Here is a 23,475-nt window from a genome sequence, read left to right on the forward strand (position 1 = left end):
TTGTAGAGAAAGCAATATTTAGGAAACATGCACAGTTAATTCATTTCTGTTTTAAGTGCCCATTAAAATATAGTTAAAATAAAGTTTTTATTCAGTACAGTCATAACTTGGTTGTCGAACGCCTTGTGACTCAACCATTTTGGCTTCCAAACGCCATAATCCCGGAAGTGAGATTACAGCATTTAATGCTGTATTGTTTTTAACACTCTATTGGAAGCCGCTCAGAGTGGCTGGGGAAACTCAGCCAGATGGGCGGGGTATAAATAATAAATTATTATTAAGTGAGTGTTCTGGTTTGCAAACATTTTTTGGAACCCAAACATCCAACGCGGCTTCCAATCGAGTACAGGAAGCTCCTGCAGCCAATTGGAAGCTGCGCCTTGGTTTTCAAACATTTTCAGATATCGAACAAACTTCAGGAACCGATTCCGTTTGAAAACCAAGGTAGGCCTGTATAACCTGACCACAAACCCACTAAGGCACCTGCCCAGATGTAAGCCCACTGACTTCCACTGAAGACAAAGGATCCTAACTGGTTTGTCTCGGCCTGAATAGACTTCTATTTTAGGGCTCTTAATAGTGATGGGGAGAGGGGAAGTCTACCAAGTAATTTGTTCACTGATTGCCACTTACCCCCCTGTTCTTCTAGGCTTCTTTGTGGATTTTCATTTACGTTATCGCTCAGCACACAACCAGAAGGCATCGACTCTTGTCCTGTATCATGCTCTTTGATTGTAGGGAATTCTCCGTTATACAGGAATGTCTGAACTGTAGAGTCAGATGCGGGGCCAGAGACGGCTTTAAGATGAGGTATCGGATCGCTGAAAGTTGAAGGAGTCCACTCTCCTATTTGAATACTCGACTGCGAGGCATGGCCAAAGACACTCCATCGAGGCACGGAAACCTCCGAATCAGAAACCATGTCTCCAATTTTAATGTGCGACTGAGAGGCGTGCCCGTGAATATTCCAGCGAGGTCGCGAGGACACAACATCAGACGTATTTTCCCCAACTCTGATATTAGCGTCCGACGAGTGGCCATGGATGTTCCAGCGAGGTCTAGCCGGCTCTATATTGGACACATACTCGCCAATCTTAATATTGGCATCCGAAGCATGGCCGTGGATATTCCACCTTGGCCTTGACGGCTCGAACTCAGAGGCATATTCACCAATCTGAATATGAGCTGCAGAGACATGCCCATGGATATTCCAGCGTGGGCGGCTAGGTTCGACTTCGGAAGCATACTGTCCAATTTTGATGTGTGCATCGGAGGAGTGGCCATGAGGGTTTGAATGCGGATGGGAGAGTTCAGCGTCAGGTACATATTCCCCAATTTTAATATTTGCATCAGACGCATGGCCGTGAATGTTCCAGCGAGGGACCCTCTCCTCAACATCAAAGACGTTTTCTCCAGCTGCAACATGGCTGTGCGAGACTGAAGGCCTGAGAACAGTATTAAAGTCATACCCGTCGTATTCGGAGACTTGGGTACCGGTTTCCCCTTCTGCCGCACCTTTCGGCGCAGAACTACTTTCATCTGTCTGACCGTGCAGGGAAAGATCTGAACTGATATTCTGCAGGGCTTCATCCAACAAGTTGGTCTCTTGGGCACTGGGGACAACAAATGTTTCTTCCTGAGGCTTTGGTAAAAAATCTTCAAAATCCAGACCAAGTTCAGATACACTCTTTGGCAGAGTTACTGCTTGCTCCGTATGGAGTACCTGAGATGCAGTTTCTGTTTCTTGGGACTCTGAATAGTCATTAGACTGTATATTGGTTGCCTGCAGTAAGCCTGGGGATATCACCAGTTGAGATTCTGGGTCTCTGCCGATGTCCACACCATCAGGACACTCGGGCTCTGCAGAGGTTAACTGAAATGGAAAAAAGAAAGAAAATTAATTACTAGAACAGATATGCAACTCACTTATACAGCTGGAATATCTTCACCTTCATTGTTTCATCCATAGTTTCTGAAACTAACTTTTAATAGTTTTATATCACTGTTTATTTTTTAAGCAGTTTAGGGTTATCATCATCTTCACCGAGCTTTTCAAATGCTCCAGTAGCTACTTCAATCACTATGGAAACAGTTGATATTTGCTTGCATAACCAGCTGTATTATTCGGATATCGGGTGAAAACAAAGACCTCTGTCTGAAACACTGGTTTCTACATTTTTTTTAAAATTGCACAATCCATAACCCAACAGTGTAACACTTGCTCAAGAAAAAGAAGATAGGCATAGAGAACAAATGGCAGGCTATTCTATACCTACTATTCACACTAACATGCAATACGGCCCCAAAAGCTCCCAATTTAAAACCAGAATAACAGGCCACTTTATAAACTCCCCTCCTTACAGGTATGATGGCAGTTCTACTGGGCTCTAAAACAGGCATCCCCAAACTCAGCCCTCCAGATGTTTTGGGACTACAATTCCCATCATCCCTTACCACCGGTCCTATTAGCTAGGGATGATGGGAGTTGTAGTCCCAAAACATCTGGAGGGCCGAGTTTGGGGGTGCCTGCTCTAAAATGTGGGTCTTACTGTGCAAACTGTGACATGCAGACAACATTACAAAGAACAGATCACAAAAAAGGAGGAAAGCAAAAAGAAAGGGAAGCTCTAGGAGTGCCCAGAAATGACTAAATGGTGATCTAATCATCAATAAATCTGACACATATAGTACAAAATGCCAGAAGAACAGGGGGTGGTGAACCAGCAGTTTGAGGTGTTGCTGGACTACAACTCCCATCGTCCCTCATCACTGGCTATGCAGGATGTTGCTGATGAGAATTGGAGTCCAACAACATCTGGAGGGTCACATTAGCCACTTTTACTATAAAATACTATGTTTTACTCAGCCAAATCTTAAAGGAACAACTCTACCTTTTACTCTAACCCAAAAGATTTGTACCCTTGAATGGATCTAATTTTGGTATCCCTGGAAATATTAAGAGCCATGAAGAAAAGTGGAAAATAGACGAAGGATATATGCAGACAATAGTCCCCTATATCTGGAGTAGGAAGGAAATAGGATTAAAGCTTGAGGAATAAACCTCAAAGAGTACGGGACATAAAATATCTCTTTACCGAAAGACCCAGAAATAGTGCAAAAAAAGTTACAGACTTAAAAGCTGTTTTTGAGATAAATAATACCGCAGATGTCTCAAAAATGTTAATAATGGAATACAAGTAAAATCATTTTATGAGAGCAATTTATATCAGCCTGTCTGAACAAAGAAAGAATTAAGAAAAGCATATATGAAAGAAATAGGAGTTAGAAAAGAAACATTAAAAAAGAAAACAAGATTAAAAGATGACATTTTTAAATAAATAAATAAAGGTAACAAATACAGAGAAGAGAGCTGAAGAGTTTATTACATAATATATTACCTTATTTAAATAATAAAACCTGAAAAAATGGGATGCTTATGAATGAACGGATGAATGGGAAAGTAGTCCTTGCCACAGGTGAATCAAGAAGATGATGGTGTTTATGGAACAGGAGTTTTCTTAAAGGAACACCAACCTGAATGCTGGAATCACTGACTGGCACAACTGCGGCAGAAGTCTGCTGACACCACCCTTCCCCAATGTCTGCTTTCCTCCTATACTTTCCACCTGGAAGTTTCTCAAGCATGTCCTACACATCAAATGGAAAAGATCAAAGATTTATACATACCAATGCATACATAAATAACCACTGTCAATGTGCTTTCTAAAAAAAAGCAGCAGCAGCATTTAAGCTACCTCGGTACGCTTTTGATCTTCCATCAAAAATTTGAGACGGGCCGCTTCCAATTTGTGCCTCTGAATTTTCCAAAGGGCTCTTCTCTCTCTACGGGCTGCCTCTTCGGAGAGTTTGCTGTAATGGTCAATCAACTCTTGCCTAAGTGAAAAGAAAGGTAGAATAGCTTCACCATGTAGTTTTACAGGATATATACCATGATAGAGCAGAGTACAACAGGAAGGTGTTTAGATTACTTAGGCTACCATCCCTCCAGAGTAAGAATGTAGCTCACAAGCTCAAGATTTAGTGAGCTAGCAAGTCGGATAATTTATCAATGCATTATATAACATGTTGAAGTTCCTAAGCAACCAATGCTCACTGAAAAATAAATAAATCTAAACCTAATTATAAATTTTGGGGATGCAGGTAGCGCTGTGGGTTAAACCACAGAGCCTAGGACTTGCCGATCAGAAGGTCAGCGGCTCGAATCCCTGAGACGGGGTGAGCTCCCGTTGCTCTGTCCCTGCTCCTGCCAACCTAGCAGTTCAAAAGCACGTCAAAGTGCAAGTAGATAAATAGGTACTGCTCCAGCGGGAAGGTAAATGGCGTTTCTGTGTGCTGCTCTGGTTCGCCAGAAGTGGCTTAGTCATGCTGGCCACATGGAAGCTGTATGCTGGCTCCCTCGGCCAATAAAGCGAGATGAGCGCCGCAACCCCAGAGTCGGTCACGACTGGACCTAATGGTCAGGGGTCCCTTTACCTTTACCTATAAATTAAGCAGGTGAAAATTTGGGAGCTTTGTGTCTGTTGTGTTTTCAAATGATACACACACTTTGCTGTGTAGTCAGATATTTGTGCAAGCTTAATGCTGTTCTGTCACAGATCAAACACAAGAAAAGCACCTTAAAGGTGTATAGTTTTGGCTGTTCACTAAATACCAATGGCTATAACGTACTCAAAGTTATACCAATTTTCATTCACAACTAGCAGCACACAGGTGAGTCAATAACAGGGCTGAGCTTAGACTAGCAGGGCGGCAGATCTCAGCTGACTTCCACATTGCTGCTGCAAATCGGGGTGAGGTTGGCATGGTGCAGGCACATCAGCAGAGCCGATAAAACTACACTCGCAACCGCCTTATTGCTCCAACTCTTGATATGCAGCAGCTGGGCTGCCAAGACAAAGACAATGTAAAGACTCCTGGTACGACATACACAGCAGCTAGGCTGGCAGGGCATAAGGGGGAGTTTGTAGCTTATTAGCAAAACCTTCTTCCATTCTGAAAGATGAGAAATTGGAGTATCCATTTTCCAGCTTGGAAGCTATTTTTGTAAACATACAACTGCTTGGTACAAAAATTTGAATGTGCAATTTTAACAGCCTTCCTTCCACACTTTTACCTTGCCCTTTTCTCCAATTCCTCTTCCAAAGCCTTCAGTCTTCTTTCCCTCTCTCTCAGTTCCCGAGCATAACTGAAATCATCATCAGTCTCCTCCTGTTTCAGAGCACGTCGGCGCTACATAAACATTTAAGAAAGCTTTAGAAACTGCATTCCAAAAGCACACATTGTGCTCTGCATGTTTTTATCCAAGCAAGTTCTATATAAAGATTCTCTGTCTCTGAACGTTGCTAGAAGAAAATGCGTGTTGCAAATACCTCTTTATCTTTTTCAAACTGTTCTTTCAATTTTTGAAACTGCTCACGCTTCTTTGCATCCAGCACCATTTTCTCTGATATTTGTTGATCTGAAACAAATTTAAGATGCAGCAATGTTAAAAAGAAATCAAGAAAACAGTCGCTGAGAAAAACCAACTGGACTGCAAAGACACCTGTAACTTACCAGTGAAGGCTTTTAGAGCTTTGGTAGCTGTTTCTCGAGCGTGGAAAATTAGCTCCTGTTTTTCAATTTCCATACGCAAGTCCTAGGAAGCAATTTCACAGGATTTAATGTGGTTTTCAAGAATAACTTGGTTCAGTTCAACTAACCCTCAAACATTTGGATTTCATACAGTGGGGAGAAATAAACACAAAAGTACGGAAAGGTCAATTTTCAGTACTATTTATCTAGTGGAACCTCGGGTTAAGAACTTAATTCCTTCTGGAGGTCTGTTCTTAACCTGAAACTGTTCTTAACTGAAGCACCACTTTAGCTAATGAGGCCTCCCACTGCCGCTGCGCTGCCACTGCACGATTTCTGTTCTCATCCTGAAGCAAAGTTCTTAACCCGAGGTAATTTTTCTGGGTTAGCAGAATCTGTAGCCTGAAGCGTATGTAACCCGGGGTACCACTGTATACACAAAATAGCACAAGATTTTTTAAAAACCTAGCATCCATTATGTAAAAATTGCTTACAAGCCTGTATAGCTGGGACACAAATTACAACTAAGTCATTTATCTGATGGTTCAGCACCCACTAAAGGCTCGCAACCCAATCAATGGTGGGATGCAAAAGTATCATTTCTGCTATACAAACATAAGATTAAAAACTGAGAAGCAGGTTCTCAAATGCATGTTTTGTTAAATGAAGGATCTAGGTCATAAAAGATTGAAGACTATAGGTGTAAAGAGGCTGTATGCCATTCTGAGAAGGGTGTGATCAAAGAACAAACAAGTCTGGTTCTGTCACCTCTATTAAAAAATACACAACTCTTTACTGACACACAGAGACATACAAGATTTGCATATGGAGTGCCATTAAGTCTTCATCCAAAACAGCTGACGGGAGAACATTGAAATGAATGAATATAAAGGCTGTCCTGTATTTGGGGACAAAACAAAAACTCAAAGCATGTATTCAGGTGTGCAATTTCATAAAGGAAGAACAAGTTATCAGGCAAACAAAGAAACTATTTTACCAATAAATGGGGGGTCTTAACTGAAACAATTACAGTATTGTAATTGAGTATTGTATTGAGTCCCATGGACTGCAAGAAGATCAAACCTATCCATTCTGAAGGAAATCAGCCCTGAGTGCTCACTGGAAGGACAGATCCTGAAGCCAATACTTTAGCCAGCTCATGAGAAGACTCACTGGAAAAGACCCTGATGTTGGGAAAGATGGAGGGCACAAGGAGAAGGGGACGACAGAGGACGAGATGGTTGGACAGTGTTCTCGAAGCTACTAACATGAGTTTGACCAAACTGCGGGAGGCAGTGGAAGACAGGAGTGCCTGGCATGCTCTGGTCCATGGGGTCACAAAGAGTCAGACGCGACTAAACAACTAAACAACAACAACAATTTGATGGGTAAAATAAAGCTTGGCTTTTCATTTGTCTGGGCCTAAGATCTGCTGCACCAGTAGCACCCTAATGCCTATGCCAAGGCAGCATGCTTTCTCACTTGTCCCGGTGAAATTATTTTCAACACACATGCGCAAGGACCACACTGTTGTTTTCGATGAACCATACAAAGGCAGAGTCCATGTTCTGGGCAATGGTACTTTCCTGATACAAAAATATATTTATTTGGTTGAGTCAGTTTACCTTTTCCTCCTTGCTGATGGTACTATAGCGTGCGATTCTTTCCATTCGGCCCACGTACACTGCACAATCTCTCTCAATCTCTCTCAGTTCGTCGAGGGAGAAGATGACTGAAATCCGAGGAACGGGGATGTCAGACCAGCAGATGTAGTGCTGCAAAATGTTTTAATGTTGTATTTTAATCTTGATTTTAAGTTGTATTTCAATCAATTTGTTTTTATATTGGGTGTTAGCCGCCCTGAGCCCAGTCTTGGCTGGGTAGGGCGGGGTATAAATAAAATAAATTACAGTGGTGCCCCGCAAGACGAATGCCTCGCAAGACGGAAAACCCGCTAGACGAAAGGGTTTTCCGTTTTGGAGGTGCTTTGCAGGACGAATTTGCTATGGGCTTGCTTCGCAAGACGAAAATGTCTTGCGATTCCTGGGGGTTTTTTTCCGCTCCCCACCCCCTTTTTCTAAGGCACTAAGCTGCTAATAGCCTTTTAGCAGCTAATCCGCTAATCCCTTAAACCTTTAATAGCCGCTAATAGCCGCTAAACCGCTAATAGCGCTAATCCGCTAATGGGCTTGCTTCGCAAGACGAAAAAACCGCTAGACGAAGAGACTCACGGAACGGATTTGTCTTGCGAGGCACCACTGTATTATTATTATCATTATTAAAGAGCAGCAGTAAACATCTGAAGAATGCAATCCAAGCTTTCATGCACTTTAGAACTGGAAACCTATTGGTAGGGTCTCGTTCAGTCTTAAGTCTGTTGTGGACTGGGGGTGGGAATCCTCATGACCTGGGCCTGGAACAAATGTGGCCCCCAAGGCCTCCCTAAATGGCCCTCAGGGTTCTCCTCAAGCCACACCCCTCCCTGTCTAGGCTACACTCTCTCCTCTAGTTCTGCTGCCTGACCAGAGAGATGTACTGTATGTGTAGAAATGAATGTGCGGCTGGCCCTAGTCAAATATAAGTGTAACATGACTTGTTCCATGTGCCACTGACACGGGTTCCCTGGAAGGGATTGTGGCCTTTGGGCTTAAAAAAGTTATCTGCTCTTGTGACAGTATTTATTATATTATTCCATTAACTGCTGGGCTGTGGGACTACAGTGACTGTTTCTGATGTTCTTTGTGGAACGTTTTGTCGTGAACACCTCCATGGGCTATGCTTTGTCGTTTCTTTCAGATTGTTTCATTGTTGAAAGGTTCGTCTGGTTAGGTTAGATCAAACATTATGCAGCCAATTATGAAGTGAGAATTTTAAACTTACGTTCCACGATAACGTGATACGAAGACAAGCAACATATTCATGATATGACAGAGAGCAAGCACAGAATGATTTGTGGTAAAAAAAATATCAAATCATAATTAAGCCTATGAAGAGATGCTCTACTTGGAAGTCTATCTTTGCATGAAAAATGAGGGGGAAGCAAAGAATTCAGCTTTTTATTTAAATTAGCTGTCATTTAGTCTTCAATTTAAGAAACATTTTAAACGAAAAGATTCCAGTAAATTGCGGGAGGGGGGTGTAATTGGGTTATTGTTTTTATTTTGTATATATATATTGCGGTTTTTATGTTGATCTTTTCTATGGACCGCCCTGAGACCTCCTGGTATAGGGCAGTATATAAATTAAATTAAATTAATAATAATAATAATAATAATAATAATAATAATGGCTTGATCTTGGCCAATAACAGAATAATCTCGGTAGAAAGGTCCTATAATACATTTGGATGGGGCAGTGGCTTATAGTCCAGGAGCAAGGAATTTCTATGTAAGAAATTAACCAAAATATGGACGGGCTGCATGAATGTCATAGTTAGGGAAGGTGTTCTCAGCCAATCTGAGAGACTGCAAGGGGAGTCATAGTCTCTTCAGCTAAAACTGACTTTCCAAGGGTATATGACTTCAAATGTACTTGAAAACAATGCTTACTCCATGATTTTCAAGAGCAAGGGGTACTTACCCTGGGACAACACAACTTTAGCAAGTTTATGGTTTTCCCACAAATGTAGACATCATTAGCAATATGTTTCAAAAACACAGGCACACAGTCTTCTACTTCCTTGGAAATTAAAACGTACCCATGGGTCCAGTAGTGTTTGTCTAGAGATCCAAAAGGAGAGAGAGGTCAGAAAGTGAGGCATATAAAGAGTACTTTGGTGTATTAAGTTTTTAATGCAATAAAAGTGAAACTATTATCTATTTGTTGAACAGAACCCAATGATTTACTTTGCAATCACTCTATTTCATTTCAAGCAAAATCCACAACTTCATCCAGATGATGCACCTTGTGACTGGCATCAGGAATATGGTAACGCTAATGTCATTGATGTCTAGTGGCTAGTGTCTTGTGATATTGTTAGCTGTATGACCTCTGAGAATACAGTGGTAGCTTGGTTTAAGAACAGCTTAGTTTATGAACAACTTGGATTCAGAACGCTGCAAACCCAGAAGTAGGTGTTTTGGTTTGTGAACTTTGCCTTGGAAGCAGAACATGTTCCACTTCCTGTTGAGTGTGTTCCATTTGTAAATTGAGTCCCCTGCTGCTATGGGAAAGTCTTTACTTTAATGCTTTACTTTAAGAACAGACTTCCAGAACAGATTAAGTTCGTAAACCAAGGTACCACTGTATTTACTTAGCACTAGTTCTAAAAAGGTTTTCTTTGTTTCTCTTTGTTCTTAAGTCTACAAGCCAAGTCCACAAAACAAGAGTGCATGTGGTGAAAAGAGAAATAGGCACAATATACATACGTGTTTTGAACAACACACACAGAAACAGCTAAATTCACAAAGAAAAGAAAAGAAAAGAAAAGAAACATGGTGTGTAAAAGAAAGTTAATGCCATCTCCCAGGGAAACAGTAATGGAATAAATCAACCATAACTTTTCCAGTTGTCCGGCAAAGGCCCTTAAGTCACCAGCCAGAGGAGAAAGCAAGGAAGCCACAGTGATCATGCCTGGATTCAAGGAAGGCAGGAAGTGAGCTAGAGCATCACTGGAGATGCCAGCTTCCAAAGCTTTCATTCCTGCCATTCCCTGCTAGCCAAAGGGTAATTTCAAAAGAAAACAATTCATTTGTAACATACCTCTAAAGCCAAGATAATCCTCATTCACCTGAATCATGAATTCGCCATACACATCTCTGAATACACCGCTATAAACCCAATCGTGTATAAACCTAAAGGCAAAAGGTTGAATGTTGGAAAAGGTGTTTTATAAAAAGGTAAAGGACTCCTGACAGTTAAGTCCAGTCGCGAACGACTCTGGGGTTGCAGTGCTCATTTCGCTTTACTGGCTGAGGGAGCCGACGTTTGTCCGCAGACAGTTTTTCCGGTCATGTGGCCAGCAAGACTGAGCTGCTTCTGGTGAAACCAGAGCAGTGCACGGAAATGCCATTTACCTTCCCGCCAGAGCGGTACCTATTTATCTACTTGCACTTTGACATGCTTTTGAACTGCTAGGTGGGCAGAAGCTGGGACCGAGCAATGGGAGCTCACCCCGTTGCGGGGATTCGAACTGCTGACCTTCCGATCGGCAAGCCCAAGGCTCAGTGGCTTAGACCACAGCGCCACCCACGTCCCTGTACAGTGGTACCTCAGGTTAAGTACTTAATTCATTCCAGAGGTCCGTACTTAACCTGAAACTGTTCTTAACCTGAAGCACCACTTTAGCTAATGGGGCCTCTTGCTGCCGCCGGAGCAAGATTTCTGTTCTCATCCTGAAGCAAAGTTCTTAACCTGAAGCACTATTTCTGGGTTAGCAGAGTCTGTAACCTGAAGCGTATGTAACTTGAAACGTATGTAACCCGAGGTACCACTGTATTTTATAAACACCCTCTTAAATATGGGTATGCTGTCCAAACAGAAAATAGACCTGATAAAAATACTACCACTAAAATAACTATTCAGGTTAGATAGCAACTGTAAAGACCTATGGCTCAGGTTCAAAACTTTCCCCAAAGAAGATACCTGAATGCTGTAACATCTCAGTTTTTCACTGGTACTGAAAGAGATAGATTAACTATCATGTCAAGCAGAGTCTCATATTAATTGGGATTTCTGCTTTGATACTTGAGGTTTCCAGAAGGGTCTCTCAGTGTCTTGATCGTTGTATAAGCATTTAAATAATAATAATATGCCACTCTGAAATACACAGAGAATTATTTTAATGGTCAGAAAGAAAAAACTTTAAAAAGTCCCAGAACATATTTCAGTAAGCATAGACCATTTTAAGATTTTTGCTACAATCCTATACCCAGTGACCAAGGAGTAAGGTCAACTGAAATCAATAGGACCTGAGAATATGCAAATAGGAGTGAATTGCTAGCTTTATTTCAGTACACTAAAGTAAGGCTACCACCATTCAGAAATTCCAGCTCCTTTTAAGAACTCACAGGAACGCCATCTATAGGAAATGCATTAGATCATCTTTGTAACAGCAGTTCCACAGTGCACAATTTTAAACTGAAATACTTACCGTGTATATGGTTCACAGCTTGTTTTTAGTAGGGAGAGAAGAACTGGGTAATGTTCATTGCTGCAGTTATTAAGAGCTTCTTGGTATAGATAGGAAAGTAGTTTCACACCCTGAAATAAATGCATAAGCCACTCATTGAAAGGAAAACAATAAACACGTATAGGTACTTCTGATGATGCTTAGCTTCATTGGATAGTTTTATTGCATTGGCAGGACTCAGCTGGAAGTGCTGGTTTGGCTGGAAAAATCCTTAAAGCCTTTTGTTGACTTTTGGAGATACCTTTTTATTAATGCTGAATGAAAGCAGAAATGTGCTCCTCCTAACTATATTTCTTTTAAAACCAATACATTCCGACACGTCTATACAATCTGACATGGTTTTTTTAAAATACCGATGAGCAGACACATTACAAGCTGATCCAGTGGTGGAAATCACTTTTCTTAGAAATGGAAGCATACAGAATGGAAACAGCACCCAAAGCGTTCTGAAATTGCTTGCTTACGTTTGAATCACACCTAGTTGTTTCATGCTTAAAAATGTACACCACTCGGTTGGCTGCGACTGCAAAGAGAAGCTCAATCATACTCACTGTTGGAAATGAAGTAGCAGCAGCAGTTCCCTGCGCAGTCACTCCTATGCCGCAGAGTTCAGCTATATACCTTCACAAAACACAACAGCAGCAAATTACACTTGCGTAGTACCTTTAAGAGCATGGGGTGGGAGGAAGACCTGTGGGCCCCCAGATTACAATTTCCATCACTCCTGGCTATTGGCCATGCTGGCTGGAGCTGATAGAAGGTGGAATCTAAGACCCAGAGAGCCACAGCTTCCCGTTTAAGAGCCTAAGAACCAGTTTACTGGACCTTCCAGGCTCAAATTCTGTCTCCCCCAATGGATAACTAAATGCTTCTGCGAAGTTCACAAACTATCTGTTTTTCAGTGTTTGGCCCCTGCAGCTGGTGCTGTGATGTATAGCAAGGTAAAAAGATAAAGGACCCTTAGATGGTTAAGTCCAGTCACAGGCGACTACGGGGTTGTGGTGCTCATCTCGCTTTCAGGCCGAGGGAGCCGGCGTTTGTCCAAAGACAGCTTTCCGGGTCATGTGGCCAGCATGACTAAACCGCTTCTGACACAATGGAACACTGTGATGGAAACCAGAGCGCACAGAAACTGTGTTTACCTTCCTGTCGCAGCGGTACCTATTTATCTACTTGCACTGGCATGCTTTTGAACTGCTAGGCTGGCAGGAGCTGGAACAGAGCAACGGGAGCTTACTCCATCGCAGGGATTCAAACTGCCAACCTTCTGATCGGCAAGCCCAAGAGGCTCAGTGATTTAGACCACAGCGCCACCCACGTCCCTACAGGTGTATAGCAACTCTGTTGGTGAAGGTTCCATTTAGCTATCAAGCCTAACAGCTGCCAATAGACCTACATACTGTTGCCTAATCTCTTTTTTTTAAAAGCTACGTAAGCAAGTAGGCAACACCATATCAACACTAACTCTTACCGCACCATCCAAACTGTTCTTAAAAACGTCTTCAATTTCAGCCTCACTGTCTAATTAACGGCCTTGTTTTCAACTCCATCAACTGATTGTTCCGATTTGTGAATGTTCTTTGGAACCTGAACGTCTGTTGTGGCTTCCAATTGGCTGCAGGAGCATCCTGCAGCCAATCGGTAGCTGCACCTTGGTTCCCTAACATTTTGGAAGTTGAACGGACTTCCAGAACGGATTCCGTTCAACTTCTGAGGTACGACTGTGTACCAATGCTCCAAACTTGGGAAGCTGTTATGGCCACACTACAGCAACTTTATCGTTATTTTTATTCGAAAGTTACAACACAGTTACAATGCAATACATTTTCTAGCAATATCTCAGCTTTCCAACACGTGTCAATTTGCCTAGTAAAATACACTTCTGGAACAGTAGCCAGCTCCCCACATATATATGCAGTACCAGGAAATAAAGAAATAATCCAAGTTAAACAGCAAAAACAGCCCCCAAAAGTGTGAAAACTGGGGGGGGGGGGGGGCTGTGAAAAGAGCAGGGAAATCAGCCAAAAGTCCCATGAGCCTTTGCACCGACCACTGAGGCCTGTGGAGGGTTGGTATTTGAGAAAGGAGACAATGAGGAAGACTGAGAACCACCAGTGCTGCCATTCATGCCAATCTGGCATGTGCTACTTACTAGTTATCAGGAGTTTAGAGGGTGTTTATAGGCTTTCTCCCCACTATACACAATTTCACGTATCCAAGGGCTACCCGGGAACAAAAGCCCCACGTAAGTGGAGAGTTGCCTGTACAGAAGCTGGAAACCCTGGTTCTAGTGTAAGTAATACAGGTTACTGAGGAAGGGAATAATATATATAAAGCGGTAGGGCATCTGCCTCGCATGCGAAAGGTCGTAGGTTCAATTCCCATCATCTCCAGGTAGAAATAGGAAATCTTCTGCCTGAAAGCCTAGTGAGCCACTGCCAATCAGTGCAGACAATACTGAACTGAGATGGACCAATGGCATGACTCGGTATAAGGCAGCTTCCTATGCCTCTATGGTTACTTAAAATGTCTCATCTATGAACCCACTGTCTAAATTAACTCACTAAAAATATTATGCTACCACTATGCTGCATAAGCAGACGGTATAACAGTGAAGGAGACAGAGAACTGATCATCAGATTACAGACGATAGGAGAAGCAGTACAATGCTAGCTAATCTAGTCTGAAATTGCTTTACCAATTAGGACTAAACTACAGCAATGCTATCAGCAGTTCAAGGGGCACGTCTCTCGATTTCTTTGTGGTTTGGATCAAGCATGGAAGATGTCAAGGCTTCCTTTCCATTAACTTTTAATGCCGTGGTATTACCTTAGCTGGCGTCCTAGTTTTCTAAAGAGGAAGCTGATGGTTAGAAGCGTCAGAGTGGAAGGAGTCGACAAAACGCACGCTCGGTAGTACTGCAGGTATTTTCTCAGCCCGCTTGTAAATGCCTGACAGGAGACAAGTGAAAAGAAGATCTGCTATGAAAATTGTTTGTGCACGGAATACATTCAGTGTATGCTTTATAGGAAAGTGGCAACTGGGTGTCCTATTCTTGTTGAGCCTCCTTCAGATGCTTAGGATCTGTGCAAGCCCAATTTACACCCTGTGAGCAGAAGCTCGTTTTTAACTTTTTTTTCTAACTTTCTTTTCACTTGCATTCCATGGCTTTTATCTTTTTAATGCTGTAAACCGCTTTGATTTTTTGTATGATTTAGTGGTAAATAAACCAACCCCTAAATAAAAAGCTCAACAACTTCAATCCTAAAAAAAAAGGTTAACAACTAAACAACTATGGTTGCCCCTTTGGTCAGCGCTCACGGCCCTTCACTTCATCAAATCTGGCACTCTTTGAAAAAAGTTTGGACACCACTGTGGTCTTGTGAGGTAATTAGAAAGTTTTGGGAATCTATTTACAATGAACTTAAAAAAATATTTAAATATACCTTCACAAAAAAAACCGAGGCCTTCCTTCTGGGGATAATTGGAGAAGAAATTAAAAAGGAAGACCAAACACTTTTCCAATATGCAACAGTGGCTGCTAGAACATTAATAGCGCAAAACTGGAAAACATCAAAAATCCCAACTATTAATGAGTGGCAATCTAAACTATTTGATTATATAGAATTGGCAAAAATGACACAGAAAATAAGAAACCAAAAAGGTACAAAGTTTAATAATGAATGGAATAAATTTATGACATACATTGAAACAGATGTAAAAAATTTAAAATTCACAGTAGGCTCGATATAACACTTGCGACGTAAAGAGTTTTAAGAAAATGAAACTGCAGATAGGAAATCTTTTGTAACACATTCCGAAACCGAGATGAAGGGAAGTCAATTATTGTTGTGTGATTTAGTTATTTGTTACTGTAAGTTTAATTTGTTGGTGTTTTATGTTATGTAATGTTTTTCTTTCTTTCTTTCTTTTGGTGCTTTGTTTGTCTTTTTTGTTGTTTTAATGTTTGATGTTGTATAATGAATTGAAACTAATAAAAATCATAGGGAAAAAAAAGAAAAGAAAAAAGTTTGGACACCACTGAAAGAGTTTGGGTACTCTCCAGAGATCCCTGGGTTCTACTAATAGAAAAGGGTGCTCTGTTCTTCTTTCCCCTTTGCTTCTCCCAAAACTCTGCTCAGGAGTGTTGGGGACCCTACAGTACAGCTTGGGAAGTGAAGCTGTAGGATCCTAGCTGCTTTCATGAACAAGAGGGCGCAATTGGATCTAACCAATAGACATCAGATAAAGTCAGAAATATAGCAGGACATCAAGCTGCATTAGTGATAGCAAAACTGCCAGCATACTACCTGAAAAACAAGTCCTTTTCTGTACGAAGAGTCCAAAACTGGTTGGACAGAGAAGCGGCTCAGTCGTGTGTAATAAGTTCCATATTCAGCAACTTCTGACAGGAGACTGCTCATGCTTTCAGGGGACGTTCCAGATACATGTAGACCCTGCTTGGCCACAAACAGCACAGCTGCCTACAGGGTTGTAAAAGAGAGGAAGTCATCAATAAAAATGTACAGCACACAAAGTAGTTACAAAATTGATACACAAGTCCTCATCATCATAAGTTAGGGCTACTAAATAGGTGCACTGTTTGTTTTTTAAAATCTTTTTTTGGGGGGAAGGCCTACTATGCAAAAAACCACTAAGTGATAATTAATAGCTTATCAGCAGATACAATATTATGGCATAAGGTAAAACAATAAAAATACACACATGGTAAAATTGTAAAGAAAATTAAATCCATAAAATGAATTCACATGGAAACCCTTGTTTTCTAGGGAATAGTTCCCAAAACATTCCTTTCTGTGCAATGCAAATTGCATTTTATTGCCAGATCTACCATGCCTGGATTGTATGCTTGGGTCCATACTAGCAATTAATGTCAGTCTCTTCTTAAGCTGGATTTACTGTTATTATTATACAAGTACTGGTTTTACTGCATATTTTGTACTATAAACCAGTTTGTGATTTGTGTGTGTGTGTGTGTTTTTAATGAATACTCTTATGATGGATACAATCCGTATTAGTTTTTTCTGTCTACTTAGTAACTCTTCATAAGGATACGGGTATATAAGTGATACTTGCAGAGCATCTTAAGTCTTGTTTTCATATGCTTTGCAAAATTCAGTAACATGCATCCTCTCTGTGAAGTTATGTATGTTACTATAATATTATTTCTGCTGACATAAAATACAAGTGTGCATGCTGGGTCTTAAAAGCAAAGGTTAGAGCTCCTCAGCAGCTATTTACATACTTCTGTATACCTGATTAAATGAGAATGAAGTAGATACCACCCCAATAAGGACATTCAAAACATCTTTAACAAGTTCTGATTCTTTTATTAAAACACGTTGTGGAAGCTGAAGTTTGGTACTGCTGAAAAACTGCAATTCCCCTTCTCGAAGTCTGCAAAACTTGTCAAAGGCTTCTCTGCCAGCTTCAGAAAGGTACGGCTCCTCTTTTTTCCCAGGAGGACTGTGTTTGGGGGGAAAAAACAAATAACAATCAAATGTATAAAGTGCCACTCTGAAAAACTTAGGCCTGTAGAAGAGAGATGTTCTGAATGGCTTTCATCCAATCCACCATAAAGCCTAGAGATTTCATGGCCTCTATCAATTCAGATGTTACAGCAAAAAATGTTCATGCAATTCTAGGCTGTATCAACAGAAGTCTAGTGTCCAGATCTACTCTATTCTGCCTTGGCCAGACACCACCTGGGGTCCTGTGCAGCACAATTTAAGAAGGATATCAACAAGTCAGTGTGCAGAGGAAGGTGACCAAGATGATAAAGGGTCTGGAAACCAAGCCTAAGAGGATCGGTTGATGGAGTTGGGTATGTTTAGCCTGGATAACGGGAGACTGAGAGGCATCTCCAAATATATGAAGGGCCGTTACATGGAAGACGGAACAATTTTGTTTTCTGCTGCTCGGTGGGTTGGAGAGACCCAAACCAATGGATTCAAAAGACAAGAAAGGAGAATCATTAGGAAGAGTTTTCTGATGGGAAGAGCTGTTTGACAGTGAAACAGTCTCCCCCGAAAGGTGGTGGACTCTAAATCCTTAAAGGTTTTTAAGCAGAGGTTGGACAGCTATCTCTCAAGGTTTCTTTAGCTGTGATTCCTGCACTGCAGGGGGTTGGACTAGATGACCCTCAGGGTCCCTTCCAACTCTACTGTTCTAAGATGATCTCCTTGAATTCACAAAGAAAAAATGAAAGCCTGGGATCCAAAGGCTCACTGCAGTCGATTTTTCATAATGGTAGACCATGGTTCAGAATTACATGCGAAGTCTCCCAATTGTTAGGATCTAAGCAGATCCATGGGAATGCCTAGAGCACATTGGGGGTTTGCCAGATTCCCCTCAGTTAATAGTACAATGGATGCCACTCTAGAGATTCCCCATCTGCCAGGCTCTGTAACTGTTTAGACAATACAACAGGAAGGCCTGAGAAGCTTATGTGGGTATGGCCTTTTGGATCCCAGTTTCCATTCAGCTGCCATTCTCAAGTCCCAGTTTTATTGGGAATGTTAGAAGGGTGGTATTCAACTAAGTTTTAATCAGAAAAGACACAGGGAAATTAATGTACAAGTTAGGTCTATTCATTTTAATAGGTCTACACTGAGTAAAAACTTAGTTGAATACCACCCTAGGCCTTCAATTTTGCTATTTCAAAAATAATTTTGGAAACTTGTTCACTGATACTAATCACGGCAGCTTCCAACAAAAACAGCTCAACATTCTGAATCTTAAAGACAAATACGTACCATCCAATCCTTTCCCAACATCTCCGCTTACTAGGTCCATAGGTGAGCACTGCTTCCCAGAGATCAATATCTGGTGTGACACTGGGTTCTGACTGAGAGTCAGGGGTGAGATTGGATGCAGACTGGAATCCCTCATCTTCTGAAGGATCTATACTTTGGGGGACCTATAAAAACATGTACCCAGTCGATTATCTTTCCGCACAGTGATTTTCCATAATTGTGACCAAATGAGTTAACTTCTTAGCCTGCCTCCCTAGTTCCTCAGATCGTTCCTGTTGCATCTCCTCATTAAAAATCATTCCTAGTACAGTGGTACCCCGCAAGACGAATGCCTCGCAAGACGGAAAACCCACTAGACGAAAGGGTTTTCCGTTTTTCGATGCGCTTCGCAGGACGAATTTCCCTATGGGCTTGCTTCGCAAGACGAAAATGTCTTGCAAGTCTTGAGATTTTTTTTCGCTCCCCACCCCCTTTTTCTAAGCCGCTAAACCGCTAATAGCCTTTTAGCAGCTAATCTGCTAATCCCTTAAGCCTTTAATAGCCGCTAAACCGCTAATAGAGCTAATCCGCTAAACCGCTAATAGGGTTGCTTCGCAAGATGAAAAAACCGCTAGACGAAGAGACTCGCAGAAGGAATTAATTTCGTCTTGCGAGGCACCACTGTACAGTGCTGCATATTCTATCTACACCCTGGTGGACCAAGATTAATAGGTTTTTATTTACTCTGAAATAAGTGTGTCAAAGCATGTATTGCCCAACTGCAAGGAGTAACTTGATAAATTAATTCTTACATTTGAGATGGTACTGCCTCTTTTACTAGGCAGAAGAACTAAAGGGCATAAAGGGCATAGTGAGAAACAATACTGACCATGAATGTGGGTTCAAATCCTTGTTTAGCCCCCTCTTTAAAATGAGAACACTAATGAGCTATCTTACAAAGCTGTTGCAATATATAGATCATGATCAAATCAAGATACATCATTTGGTAGGATTCAGGAGAGAAATACATGAAGCATTTCCTTAAAAGAAAAATATTGCCTTCTCCCTCCCCCTGCTCCTTAAATTTCAAAAGTTGTTTACAATGGTGTATACTGTTGTATACAAGGTGTTGGAGGAAAAGCAAGTGAAAAAGACAACAAAAGCCCTGCTGCACATATAAATCCGACACACAAGATGGTGGCTACAGATTGTACCACTTTGGATTTCAAAAATAACGTGACATGTGGAAACTACTATTTGCAAGAGAGCTGAATGGGTCAAAATGATGCAAGTGCTCTCAGATCCACAAGCAAGAGAGAAAGAGAAACACCAGGTAGACAATAAAAGGAAGACGCAAGGAAATTATTAACAAAGAATTTTGCTCATGAGCGTCTAACTGAAAACAACAGCATTGATGAAGAAGATGCCACAATTTATTACAACTTGCATGCTCAAACAAATATCTATGCTAAATATAAATAAAATAAGGGTCACCCAAAATACTCCATACCTTGATTGCAAGTCCAGACAAATCAGCACTGTCAGGCACTGGTGGAAAATCCAACTTGATATCCATGTCATATGTACGACTGTGAATAAGAGCCCCAAAGAGCGAGACACGGGTTTCTCTCTCAAACTTGTCGCCGACCGAGCAGCTTTGTGAAAATAATTCCACAGTAGGAAGACCTGTGCCAGGTGCTGCCTCCATGATCTGCAGTGTCTTTTGAACTGTATCACTAAACTGATGTTCCTCATTTGCAATTAATGCCTGCATATCGGCTTCAAACACACTAACATCATAATAATCGTAACCTTGGTATTTTACATTTCTTCCAACATATTTGTTGTTTGCAAAGTAGTCTTTCTTGGGTGGTAAGCACTGAGGTGGTCCTGTTCCTGCAAGCTGAACCAGAAGATCCAGAACAGAAGTAATTTCAGTAAATGGTAAACAGGTAGACCTTTCCAAATCATCTACAAGCTCCTCCAGCCGGTCAGCTTCCTTCCCCATTCCAGCAACTCTCAAGTTGAAAGATAGCATTAGAATTCTGTTTTTCACTGGAAGTCTAGAAACATTTGACTGTGCCTTCTGGGTCTCATCCACAAAAAGGGTGGAAAACAAAGCATTATACGCAATTTTCTTGAGGCTTTTACTGGATCCTTTTTTGCTGTTCTTTTCCCTGCCCAAATGGACCTTCTTTGACAAACCTGCTATGTGGGCCTCACACAAATCACCAAACAGCTTTGTAATACTCTCCATGGCAGCAGCAGTTAACTGGATATCCTCTTTAAGTCAAGATCGTGTATAACCAGTACTAAGAATCTGCTGGGGATCCATTACGCTGTTTGGAAAAGCAAAAGGAGAATAATTAATGATCTTCTCCCTACTGAAATAGAGTTTCAATTACTTTATTAATGCAACATCCTTATGAACTGTGTATTAAAGGTCTAGATCCCAATTAGCTAAGTATTGTGGGACCCCTGTTCTTCAAAAACCAAGCCATGGACCCTCTACATTTCAAAATTTTGGTATCTCTACGATATTTTTGATATTTGAATGGAGCCACGAACCCCCAACAACCATGCCTATATCTATACCCTGATAACCATACCTACATTTATATGGGCACCTACGGAGATAATCCATTTCAAAAGCAACGGTACCCAAATGAATTGTCATGAAAGAAATGGGTGGGGGAGAAGTTTGTCCTCCTCGCTCACAGTACCTTATTATTATTATTATTATTATTATTATTACCATTTCTATACTGCTTTATATTTTTAAGAAAAACCTCAAAGCAGTTTACAGCACATTAAAACATCAATAAAAACAATCCAGAATTAAACATTACTGAAGAAAGTAAAAAATACAGCAATACCTAACACAGCGGAATGGCAAATCCTAATGGTAGATTACCTGCAGCTAGCAAAGTATTTAAAGAATACTTTAAAAATTATGGTATAAAAGCAAACTTCTTAGCAGAATTAGACTGAACCTTGCCTTGTATAAATATAAGTTTGTAGGGACGTTAACAGAAGCTATGTAAGAAATATGTAACTGTGCGGTATAAAATAATCAACAGATAAAGTCCAGCGAGAGTAATTGGAAGTCATTTTTAATTTCTTGTTTCACAATCGTTCACATCAGTGGGAGTACAAATGATGTTAGTTATAAGAATTGTGTTGTTTCATATATTGCTGTTTGTCAATTTATAGTTTGTTTGTTTGTTTGTTTGTTTGACTGTATGTTTGCTGGTTGGTTGGTTTGCTTTCCTGGCATAAATGTATCTATTTTAAAAGAACACACACACACACACACACACACACACACATATATATATATGTGTCAAATATAAAGTATACAGTCAAAGCAACATAGGGGCTCCTTGTGTGTGTGTGTCCCCGAAAAAAGCTGCCTCCTTTTGGTCTCCATCCTTCATATTACCAAAGTGAGCCCCTGCCCCCCCCAACAGACCCTACTTTTTTTAAAAAAAGAAGGGGGGACAGTTAATGGCGCTTAAAAGGAGCCAGGGCTCACTAGGATGTAACACCAGGGCTCCCATTCAGCATGTGCTGAGTGCCAACCCTGCACCACCCTGAGAGGCCCCCATACCACCTAGAACGAAGAAGGCGGGAAGAGCTTCTAGGGTCGAGACTCGGGCGCTTCACACTCCATAACGCCTGGCGCACCCGCTCCCCCCCTTCACTGTATCCATGGCAACGCCCCATACCGAACAGGCCTCACGTCGCTCCGGGGTGTTTCACGGCGACGCGAACCGCCCGCCCGCCCAGTATTTGCCTCTCTTCAGCCCATCCCCGCTGAAGGGCGGCGCGAAAAACGGGCGCCCGGCGGAGCTCCCCGAGCTCTCTGCGCTGCCGCCGCCGCCGCCGTGATGGGAAATCGCGCTCTTCTGCGAGTCGCGGCCTTGTGACATCACAAGGGAGCGACGAAGGCGGGAATGCGGGGTTTTTAGAACGCTGAGGCCTCGCCGCCTGAGGGGAAAGGAAAGGGGGCGGTGCTAAGCAAGAGCCATGGAAACGCAGCGGCGGGGGGGGGGGTTGTTGTGTTTGTGGAGAAGATGCAGTGCGCATGCTCAGGGCCTTAGTGCTTCCAGACCACGGGAAGTAACTTCCAGGGCTGCTGGAGCTGAAAGAGGCGCGCGCCCTAAGCAAATGCCCAGAAGGCATTAAACTCCTTTCCTAAGGTAGCCCTTTCTAGCACGCAGGAAAGGTGTCATCCAGCTGTTGTTGGACTACAACTCCCATCATCCCTAGCTAGCAGGACCAGTAGTCAGGGATGATGGGAACTGTAGTCCCAAAACAGCTGGAAGGAAGATACATTATAATTCAGGGAACAATGGCAGGGGAAGAATACACTATACAGTGGTGCCCCACAAGACGAAATTAATTCGTTCTGCAAGTTTTTTCGTTCTACGAGTTTTTTCGTCTTGCAAAGCACCAATGTGTATTGACGGTTTCCCATAGGAATGCATTGGCGGTTTTTTTTAAAAAAAGGCGGAAGACGTTTCGTCTTGCGAAGCAAGCCCATAGGGAAATCCGTCTTGCGAAGCAACTCAGAAAACGAAAAACTCTTTCGTCTTGCGAGTTTTTCGTCTTCCGAGGCATTCGTCTTGCGGGGCACCACTGTAATTAATATTTATGCTCCTAATGAAAATCAGGTGAATTTTTTTGATAAAGCATTTAACGAAAAGGAGGATATTCAAAAGGAGGTTTCAATATGGTATTAGATAAACGATTGGATAAGTCAAATCCTACGCCAGAGGAAATACGTAGTAACATTCCAGGATTAGCTAAAATTATGAAAAGGAAAGAGATGGAAGATGTTTGGAGAGTGATGAGGGGAGGAGAAAAGAAATTTTGGTTCTCACCAGTGCATAAGCCCTACTCAAGGATCGATTACATCTTCGTTTCAAAAAACTTAGTATCTAAAATAATAAATACGGAAATTGGAATAATAAAGGTAACCGACGATGTATTGGG

The 23,475-nt window shown here is 41.6% G+C and overlaps 1 protein-coding gene across 1 annotated transcript in view; it reads right to left on the minus strand.

Moving 5' to 3' along the window:
• TUBGCP6 (tubulin gamma complex component 6) overlaps positions 1 to 22,486 on the minus strand; it is a 32,526-nt gene extending 10,040 nt beyond the window's left edge. The window contains exons 1-17 of the mRNA XM_083399288.1: positions 22,206 to 22,486; positions 19,988 to 20,816; positions 18,499 to 18,662; positions 16,999 to 17,209; positions 16,033 to 16,206; positions 14,552 to 14,673; positions 12,274 to 12,343; positions 11,684 to 11,793; positions 10,294 to 10,385; positions 9,172 to 9,311; positions 7,218 to 7,367; positions 5,575 to 5,656; positions 5,391 to 5,479; positions 5,135 to 5,250; positions 3,756 to 3,894; positions 3,535 to 3,648; positions 634 to 1,873 (exon numbers count right to left, since the gene is read on the minus strand). Coding sequence (XP_083255414.1) covers positions 634 to 1,873; positions 3,535 to 3,648; positions 3,756 to 3,894; positions 5,135 to 5,250; positions 5,391 to 5,479; positions 5,575 to 5,656; positions 7,218 to 7,367; positions 9,172 to 9,311; positions 10,294 to 10,385; positions 11,684 to 11,793; positions 12,274 to 12,343; positions 14,552 to 14,673; positions 16,033 to 16,206; positions 16,999 to 17,209; positions 18,499 to 18,662; positions 19,988 to 20,734 — 3,760 coding nt within the window. The 5' untranslated portion in view covers positions 20,735 to 20,816; positions 22,206 to 22,486. The remainder of the gene's footprint in view (positions 1 to 633; positions 1,874 to 3,534; positions 3,649 to 3,755; positions 3,895 to 5,134; positions 5,251 to 5,390; positions 5,480 to 5,574; positions 5,657 to 7,217; positions 7,368 to 9,171; positions 9,312 to 10,293; positions 10,386 to 11,683; positions 11,794 to 12,273; positions 12,344 to 14,551; positions 14,674 to 16,032; positions 16,207 to 16,998; positions 17,210 to 18,498; positions 18,663 to 19,987; positions 20,817 to 22,205) is intronic.
• Positions 22,487 to 23,475: the final 989 nt, after the last annotated feature.

Source organism: Podarcis tiliguerta (genome assembly GCF_965153285.1).
Source record: "Podarcis tiliguerta genome assembly, chromosome: 10".
NCBI lineage: Eukaryota > Metazoa > Chordata > Lepidosauria > Squamata > Lacertidae > Podarcis > Podarcis tiliguerta.